Source organism: Nannobrachium achirus (assembly GCF_963921795.1).
Source record: "Nannobrachium achirus genome assembly, chromosome: 2".
In the NCBI taxonomy this organism is placed as follows: domain Eukaryota; kingdom Metazoa; phylum Chordata; class Actinopteri; order Myctophiformes; family Myctophidae; genus Nannobrachium; species Nannobrachium achirus.
In genome coordinates this window covers 29359580-29369060 of record NC_137811.1, presented here as the reverse complement: position 1 = coordinate 29369060, position 9481 = coordinate 29359580, and the positions used below count along the sequence as shown (strand labels likewise).

General features: G+C 41.9%; 1 protein-coding gene and 1 pseudogene across 2 annotated transcripts; both read right to left on the bottom strand.

The window, feature by feature from the left end:
- Window positions 1-424: 424 nt before the first annotated feature.
- On the bottom strand, window positions 425-4653 carry LOC308294545 (uncharacterized protein). The gene is made up of 3 exons (XM_080737276.1): window positions 4545-4653; window positions 3014-3495; window positions 425-2560 (listed from the first exon to the last, which is right to left on the bottom strand). The coding sequence occupies exons 2-3, from the start codon at window positions 3459-3461 to the stop codon at window positions 1179-1181; spliced, it is 1830 nt and encodes a 609-aa protein (XP_080593402.1). The 5' UTR covers window positions 3462-3495; window positions 4545-4653; the 3' UTR covers window positions 425-1178.
- A 2223-nt stretch (window positions 4654-6876) lies between these two features.
- Window positions 6877-8782, bottom strand: LOC308297536 (interferon-inducible GTPase 5-like; annotated as a pseudogene). The gene is made up of 2 exons: window positions 8759-8782; window positions 6877-7964 (listed from the first exon to the last, which is right to left on the bottom strand). The product of its transcript is annotated as an interferon-inducible GTPase 5-like (transcript).
- Window positions 8783-9481: the final 699 nt, after the last annotated feature.

Below are 9481 nucleotides of genomic sequence, written 5' to 3'. Positions count from 1 at the left end.
GTAAGTGAAGGGACACAAACGTGAACCCCCTGAATTCACCTTGATCCACTAAGAATATAATGGGACACTTTTAACATAATCTACAAGCTCACAAAGCATCGCAATGTGACACGCTGTGAGCTTATGTAGTTATGTTGAAAAGCACTCTTCAGTCCCCTTCTGTCCACAGTGAGCAGAGTTTTAACGGTTGAAACTTTGGCAGTGGAAATATCGATCCGCTTGTTCGGCATGCAACAGGCTATACAGTAAATGATCATACAATTTATTTTGTATGAATAACCAAATCCAACTTGATGGATCTTCAATGAGTGGGAAGGGAACCGAATGTAATCTCATCCCTAAAATGTAATGTAGACATTATCTCATTATTAATAAGTTGTGTAGGACGAATTCAAATTCATCAATAAAGATACAGCCTTCATACATTTTTATTTACTGTTGTGGACATAAAACACTGCTCACTGAATGTATACCTTGTCTTTCAATACTATTTCACCTTTTTCAAGACAAATTGGACACAAGATTCATCTGCAGTGATATTGAAACTACTGTAATACCTGTTATTACCATTTCTTACCATTTATCATAGATACAGTCAGACTGTAATGAAGATTTGCAATGTTAATTATATGCACAAATTCACTTTTTGCATCTATAGTGATGACTTTAATAAGCGGAATAATGTCACACATAACACTACACAGTGCATTCAGTTCCATGCATTAATCAAATAATGTTATATACTTTTAAATACAGTATAGAAACAACATATTATAGTGTTGAAATGTGAGCATCTACTCTGGGGCGCCAGCCCACCAAATATATTTGGCATTTTCCTATTACAGTATACCATCTCCTCAAGTCCCAATCAAATTCTACCTCAGGGCCTCACCGCCATCCAGAATACGAATACTGTAAAGGCCATGGGATAGTGGTTGACACAAATGGCCATGCATAACTAAGAGGTAATTCAATAATTTCTTTTTCATTCATTCCGTAGAGTATTACAGCTTAAGAAAGTCTTTGTTGTCATTATGTGAACCATAATTTCCAGTGCCAAGCGCAACTTTCATCCAAATTCATGTCAGTCAATAGAATATGGGAAAGTCATTGACTAATGTCTGCTGCACATTAGCTCCCACATACATCATGTATAACTCTATCGTCCTGCAGTTAACTCAGCGACATCTGGCCATGTGACCGGAGAGGTGGTGGGAGCGGGCAAACCTGCGAAGGCATATGGGACAGGAGTACGGCTTCTCTCCCGTGTGAGTTAACATATGGGTCTTTAAATGTCCCGACAAGCGGAAGCTCTTCCCACATTCCTCACAGGTGTACGGGCGCAGGTTCGTGTGACTCCTCATGTGTTTCCCGAGATCTCCGGAGGAAATGTAACGGCGGTGGCAGTCCGGGCACTCGAAGGGCTTCTCGCCGGAGTGAATGCGCTTGTGCTTGGCCAGGTCTCCGGACTGCGTGAAGCTCTTGCTGCATTCAGTGCATTTGTACGGCTTTTCCCCGGTGTGAGTGCGCTGGTGGTTTTTCAGGTGTGAGAGGCGAATGAACTTGCTATCACACACAGTACAATGGTACGGCCGCTCGCCCGTGTGAGTCCGCAGGTGGGTTTTCAAAGCGCCGGGGTCTCCAATTTGCAGCCCACAGTCGCCGCACTGGTGGGCCTTCTCGGCCGAGTGGATCTTTTTGTGAACCCTCAGGTTCCTCCACATCTTGAAGTTTTTCCCGCACACGGTGCACTGAAACGGCTTCTCACTAGAGTGGCTCCCAATGTGGAGGTTCAGGCTGGACTTGAGCCCAAACTGTTTCCCGCATTCAGGGCAGGAGTACTCCTTCTTGCCGGAGTGAGTCGTCATGTGGCTCTTCAGGTGGCACGAACGTAAAAATGCCTTGCCGCATACCTCACATTTGAAGTGCTTTTCTCCCTTGTGTATTTTCATATGAATCCTACAACTGCTGCGATCCACAAACCGCTTGCCACAGTCCTGGCAGGCGTACGGCTTGTCCCCCGTGTGGATACGCATGTGCTGCTCCAAGCTTTGCGGGGTGCTGACCTTCTTGCCGCATATCAAACACTCCACGGCGGTGTCCATACAAATAGGCATGTCCTGAGGTTTTGTGTCCTCGGGCTCGTGACACAAGTGAGGCCCTTGGCCCCACGTCGCCTCGAAATTCTTCCCACAGGTGGCACAGCTGAGGTGCCCACCCTTGGTGGTCACAGACATAAGGTGCCACCGCTGGCAGTGATTCTTCACGTTCTTCAAGTACTGGAAACTGCGGGGGCAGACGGGGCACGGGTGGAGCCTCCGGGCAGGTGGAGAGGGGTGGGCTTCGCGTACATGCTCCCGAAGCAGTGCTGGAGAGCTGAAGGTGGAGCTGCAGTCGCTACAGGGGTGCACGGCGCCGGCGCTCGGTTTGGGACTCGAGTAGCATTTGTCCAGCATGGCGCGATACTGCTTCTGGTGGACCCATTTGACGTGCTTCTCCAGGAAATCCCAGCTGGTGAAGGAGACAGTACAGTGTGGACAAGGAAAGAACTCTTCCGAGTCTTCAAAAAGACAGAGACAAAGAAACAAAAAGACATCAGAGAACATTAGAATTGGCAAATGACTCACACAGACATACTCCGATCAACAATTTCCCCAGGTCATTTCACACCAATACGTCTCAAGATTTATTATAATATTATGTCACAAATATTAAAGACATATAAGATGGAACCATCTTCCATTGTAGAAATAAATATACAAACAAATAATAATAAAATACAGAAGAATTTAAATGTGGTGCACCATGGTTAAATGCATGTAAGGGAAACACTGCCCTGTATATTTTACAAGACCAAGGGCCACAATGGAAATAAGTCTTTGACTTTGTGTGTGTTTGTTTTTTTATCCTTGATGTGTTATTTGCATTGTATTTACGTGTACTTCTCTCTTTTAAACATAACCAAATCAATCAATCCATCAGTTGGGAAACCCTGCATCAGGTGACACATTACCTTTCTCCTCTCCTCCCTGTTCGGTGGCATCCCTCCAGCTGGCCTCCTCTTGACCTTCCTCTTCATCGTCGCTCTCCTCCTTAACATCCATCTCCAGCTCATCTTTAACATCTGCACTGTCAAAGTCATACTCTGACTCTGGTGCAGAATCAAGCTCATCCTTAATGTTTCTGTTTCCTCGGCCACCGTCAGCATGGCTAGATTCTGACTTGCATTCAGCGGTTCCGGAGTCACTATCGGCGTCCAAGTAGTTGGACGCGCCTCCACTAAGTTCGAGAACGTCTGGTTCCTCCTTGATTTGAATGTCGAGACATTCCGGTCCATTTGCGTGAGCTTCATCGGCGGCGTCCTCTTCTTCAGAGTCCGGTTGACTTACGACCTGTTCACATTCTTCAGCTCTCTTAGTCTTGTTGAGCGAAGCCTTCTTTTCAGAGGGTTTGATCTTCATGTTGTCGACATTACACGTTCCTCCTGTTCGTATGCTGTGAACCAGAGTAATGAACAGATGAGTGGGATACTACAGAACGCTTCCCTGTGGGACTCCACAGTTCACACATGGAGGGATGAGGACAGGGTTACATTCACATCAACCACCTGTTCTCTTCCCTCCAGATAGGATTTCACTCAGTTCGCAGATGTGCTATCAAACCCAATTGCCCTCAGCTTATTCACCAGGATAGAATGATTAACAGTGTTGAACGCCTTTTGTCCAATATGACTACTATGCCACAGTATTTTTTTGTTTACGTGTGTGTATAATTCTTTACTATCGATCGCTGAGTGTGGTGCCATGTATGCTTGTGATTTACATGTTTCCATAGTGTTTATATCAATAAACATTTGATTTAAAGAAATAAAAAATAAAATAAAAAATAAAGATCTTAGATTGCAACCATTAATATTTGTCATGGGGAAGTATAACCTTTCTGGGCATTGACAATTTGACATGATAAAACCTTGTTTTTATCATGCATTACAGGGCATTACATTTTCCTGCACACAACACACAAAAAAACATGGGTTTCTGTGTCCCACCACGCACCTACGTGGCACAGAAAGTAAGTGCCCCCCAAAAGGGGGAATGGGGGATTGGTTCCCTTTCTGCGCCAAATCTGTCAGTTAGATTTATAATAATTGCGTGACCATAAGTTAAAGGAAATTATACAAACAGTCTGTTATGTGAGTGACTTGTTTTGTTAATGTATCTGGAAATTGTCCTTCTTTAAATATAGCCCACAGTAGGCTATCTTAAAATATATAGCAGGATATTAACTACGAAAACTATACGTAGCATATACCAACGTGCAAAAATCATCTGGGCAACGACTCGAATATTAATTATTTCCTTAATAATTGAATACATAACAACATAAATACGCAGTACAGTGGTTAGCTATCGCTAACTAGCAGTAGCAGCAGTGCTGTTGTATCATCATGGATGGTGGATATTTTTCTTCTTCTTGCAAACAGTTGTCATTGTCGCTCATTCAAACTAGATCAGCTTGAGAGTGATAGTGAGGAAAAGTCCTACCTTTGTATGTATTTGAAGCGATTACTGTGCTAAAGTGGCTATTTCGCTGTAGCTGGAAGCTAACTAATTAGGTTGCTCCGACAACAATAATAATACTGGTGCTGCGGTGCTACACCGACGTTGGTGACATATCGAATCTTGTGACTCCAGAGGTCACTGTTTAGCATGTTTTGCCATTTATATTAGCGAAATGGGGGAAAATTTAAATATGCACACAGCCACACACAGTCACACACACGCAACGCACGCAAGCACGCATGCACGCACGCACACACACACACACACACACACACACACACACACACACACACACACACACACACACACACACACAGTTTAATACGTTTGCCTTTTAAAAATATGTAGATATGTAGTTGATATCAAAGGCAAAGCACACCAAGTCCTTGTGTTGACCTTTTGACCTCTAGGCGAAGTCAAGAACACTAGTATCCTCAGACAATAGAACCATGTCTTTGTCCCTACCAGTGAACTGTGGGGTCCCACAGGGAAGCATTCTGGGGCTGTTAATATTCTTAATGTTTAAACCACTTCCTCTTGTTCTTGTTGCACAACGACACTAACCGTGTATGGGCACAGGTGACAGGTCAGTACAGTGGCATAAGTTCTGAGGCTCCCTCTCCTTGTCAGTATGTTGTTCTCTGGCTTCTTTGGTGGATAGTGATAGGCCGACTCTTACAGCTGCTCTTGCTGGTGACCTGGGATGCGCTGCCAGTGGATGAGGTCAGTGACTTGGGCAGCCGCTGTATATTCTGGTACTAGTGTGCTTCTGTGTGCTGTGTGTCCTCTTCGAGGGCAATCTGTCACCTCTACCCAGCAGTGCAGCAGTGAGTAGCATCTCTTTTGCGCCTTTCCAGTCGTCTCCTGGAGAAACTGGATCTCTTATAGCTTGGTCATCACATCACACTTCTAACACTAATGTAATGATCAGTTTCAGATCACAAGTACCAATCAAGACAATGACTTTCTTTTGGAACACTCTTTTATTTGTAATTCCAATACACCACACCAAACCAACAACTCCACAGAGCACAGAAGGGAGGGGTACTGCTACATAAACTCCCCTCACAAATTCCCATAGCGATTAATATAACAATAACACATAGGTGCACCCTGAGGAATACTGTGGGAAGTCCCTCCACAGCCGCTAACAGGCTGCAGTTATGTTGTTCAGACAGATGCTATGTTTGGTGACATCATGCTATCCTAGAAGTGGTAGAAGAACAGGCCTACTCAGATATTTTAAATGAGTCAAAGTAGCAATACCACACTATAAAAATACAATTTAAACATTATCAAATCTTAATTAAGTAAAAGTACAAAAAGCGTTAGGTACAAATATACTAAGAATGCCCTTTTCAGAATCATATACAGCATATTGTAAATGGAGTCTAATTATTGATCACACAAGCCCTATTTCATACTTCAGATCTTTAAAAATACAAGCTCACAATGGATCACAATGTGACACATTGGTAGATGTGCTATTTTGGGTGGGAAAAAAATAAGCATTTCTATTAGTCTAAAGCTGCAAAGTAACTAGTTACTAATGTCAAATAATTGTAGTGGAGTAAAAAGTACAATATTTGCCTCTGAGATGCAGTGGAGTAGAAGTTTGATGTATCAAAAAATGTAAAAGTGAAAGTACTTTGAACTTGTACCTATAAGTACAGTACTTGGGTCTTGGGTAAATATACTTTGGTTACTTTACACTGTCCCCTAGTTACATTGTAGCACTTAATTTGTTTATTTATTCATATATTATATATATAGCCTTTTATATATATTGTTGCCAAAGCACAAATAACAAGTATGACTCTCTCCAGGCCTTATGGTGAAAAGTAGAACAACACTGTCCCCTGCAGACCAGTGCTTGCCATTAGTTCTTGTTCAGCTATCAGTTGTAACCTGCATGTTAAAAAACATCAACCAACTGACACATTTGTGTTTCAATATTATGTCTAATTATGTGACTTAAATTCTAATCTAAGTGATTCACAATGTAGGCTGTAAATTCCAGGACTCTTCAGCAGCTTTATAAACTAATTATTTTTATGGAAATATATGCAATAGCTGTTATCCAGGGTGGCTTGTATAATTAATGCAGCTTACATTTCAATGCGTGTGTTAATTGATGATTTATTTTTAAACGATCAAAAATTGTATATCAATAGAAAATGCTGAAAATAGGTGGGCCTAAATGTGAGAAATATTACTACGTCAGTAACTCCCAGTTCACGGGTTTTCATAAGGATGTCCCAATTTTACTGGAATCCAATGTAGCCCTACAATTTAATTTTGAAGGCATCTTTGATCACTCCGATTTCTGGTCTGGAACTTCCCATTGTAGAAGCACAGCTTTGGAATCTTCTGTCATCTCCTTAATCCCCTCATGGAGCAGATGCAGTGTTGTGGCAAATGCAAGCCCCATTGCCCCAATATCACCAAAGGCAGGAATACAGGTCAGAATAACCTCAATGCTCTTTGCTGCCACCATGGCGGTTGTATTTAACATTTTGGCCACCACTTTCTCATCGACCCCCTCAGCGAAATGGGACTTCAGCACTGACTTGAGCTCCTCTTCTGGCTTGTTGACCCTCTCTGAGAGCCCTCTGAGAGATCTCTCGTTTAGCCCAAAGGAAATGAGGGCATTTTGCAGAAAGCCTTGAATGATCCCAATCTCACATCCTACAGAGAAGCCTGGAAGGGGAACTGCAGCAGTGGTACAGGCAGCAGCGGCAGCAGCTACAGCACTTCTGTTAAAGGCCTTCCTTTTCTTTTCTATCATGGTCAAGGAGCAGACAGGCAGAGAACGAATCAGAGCTGACCGCTTGTGCTCTGACAGGTTATTCTCCAAAGACTAAATCAGGTTTTGGAAATCATACTTCCCCAGGTCAAAGGTGGAAATGAGGAAGACTTTGCAGTTTCCAAGAGCCCCAAGGTTTTCCTCACAACTCTGCCTGATCTTGACGAGAACCTGCTCCTCATTGAAGTTCTTCTTTCGAGATTCGGCACGGATGTCGTTGTCATTCTTTGATCGAACAAAATAGAACATTTTCTTCTGCTTCATGATCTCTTTTCCGAGCATGATGTCATTTTCCTTGAACCGGATAGTGCCAATGATGATAAAGAAATCATAGGTGTCGAACTGGACCTCTTTGAGATACTTTTTAGCTTTGAAGTTGGGGGTACCAATTCCCGGCAGGTCCCAGATGTAAACGTTTGGCATGGTGGGGTGACTGTGTCGAATGGCTTTCAGAGTGGTCTGAGTCACTCCGGTCTCTGCTGCCCCGTCATCTCCTTCTCTAAGACCTCGTATGGCGTTGACAAAGGTGGACTTTCCCACCCGCTCTCTCCAGTCACAGCAATGTTCAGAGTTACATTCTCCAACTCATCATGTGCCTGGTTTGATTAGGATGGCTGATTTTGGTAGATTTTCACGCAGTCATCCAATTCTTTGAGGATGTCCATATTTTCATAAATAGCCTCGTCTGACATGGTGAATCTGTTTTGATGTAACAAAACCAAGCTAAGGTTACTAGTGCTTGTGCTATATAAAGTTTCAATCCACTACTACAGTATGTACAGTAGGAATCAATATCATACATGCTTGCAGGAAGAAACAACACATTTAACGAATTATTCAGATAAATGACTACCGTAAATGCAAATAATAATAATAAGTAAGAAAGAAAGAAAGAAAGAAAGAAAGAAAGAAGAAAAAAAAATCATTCTATTCAAACTCACAAAAGGGTGTAGAGTGAAAAAGGTTTATCCACTTACCATAAAAAACGTACTGTATGTCAGTGTGGAGTAAAGTTGAAGCAGCAAATATCAACAATGCCTGAATTTCTTTCTACCAAATTGATACACAATCTTTATGCCTATACTTTACACCTCAAGGACTATGCTGTGGAAGATGTTTGTCCTGCTCTCTCCGCAGTGCCTGATCAATAGATAGCATTGTGTATAACAGCACATAGTTACTGTAGTTGTTGTAATAGTTGCATAACAGCAACATTACTGTAATTAACTGCCTGACTTCATCAGTTTGTTTTGTTTGCCTGACTTCACCAGTTTGTTATTTGCACCTGAGATCCTGCCAAACTATGATATGTGAAAGTGAATCCTACACATCAGCTAAAGAAAAAGACACAATTATCTTGGAAAATGTGACTCTGAATATTGAATAACACCTGACTTTCAGAGGTCATCACCATGTCCGTACACAGACAAACGTGTCCATTAATCCATTAATGACAATAACAACTATAATAACCCTCAACAATCATAATCCATCCACAAGTTAGCTCACATCAAAGTTAATCAAAGTTCGCATTAAACTATGATGTAATTTGAAATTTGTTCTCTGCCTTTTGACCCATCTTTTGGAGCAGTGAGCTGCAGCCATGCTGTGCTCGGGAATCGGTAGTGGTGATCAACCCCCCAATCCATCCCTTGATGCTGAGTGCCAAGCAGGGAGGCATAGGCTATGGTCCCATCTTTACAGTCTTGTTGTGTAAAGTAACTAATTCGATTTACTTAAGTAATGTACTTAAGTACACTTTTGAACTATTTTTACTTTACTTGAGTAGCCTATTCATTTTCAATAATTTTACTTCTACTCCACTACATCTCAGATCCAAATATTGTACTTTTACTCCACTACGTTTATTTATTTAGTTACTAGTTACTTTGCAGGTATTATATTATTATAATTTAAACATAAACCACTTTAGTCCTATTTTATACTTTGGCTTGGCTATTTGAAAATAGACGATCTACAAGCTGAGTTGAGAGCTTGTAGATCTGCTATTTTCAAACATGTTGTACTTTTACCTTAGTATTTAGGCCGTAGAGCCTTCGTCCTACTCCTCCCGCTGTAACGGAAGTTTTTGAAGTTAACTATAACTGTACTA

Excerpts from the sequence above, each read along its gene's own strand:
- LOC308294545 (XM_080737276.1), bottom strand. The coding sequence starts at position 3,461 with ATGAAGATCAAACCCTCTGAAAAGAAGGCTTCGCTCAACAAGACTAAG. Across the intron at positions 2,561-3,013 it reads ACAGGGAGGAGAGGAGAAAG|ACTCGGAAGAGTTCTTTCCT; the intron begins GTAATGTGTCAC and ends GTCTTTTTGAAG.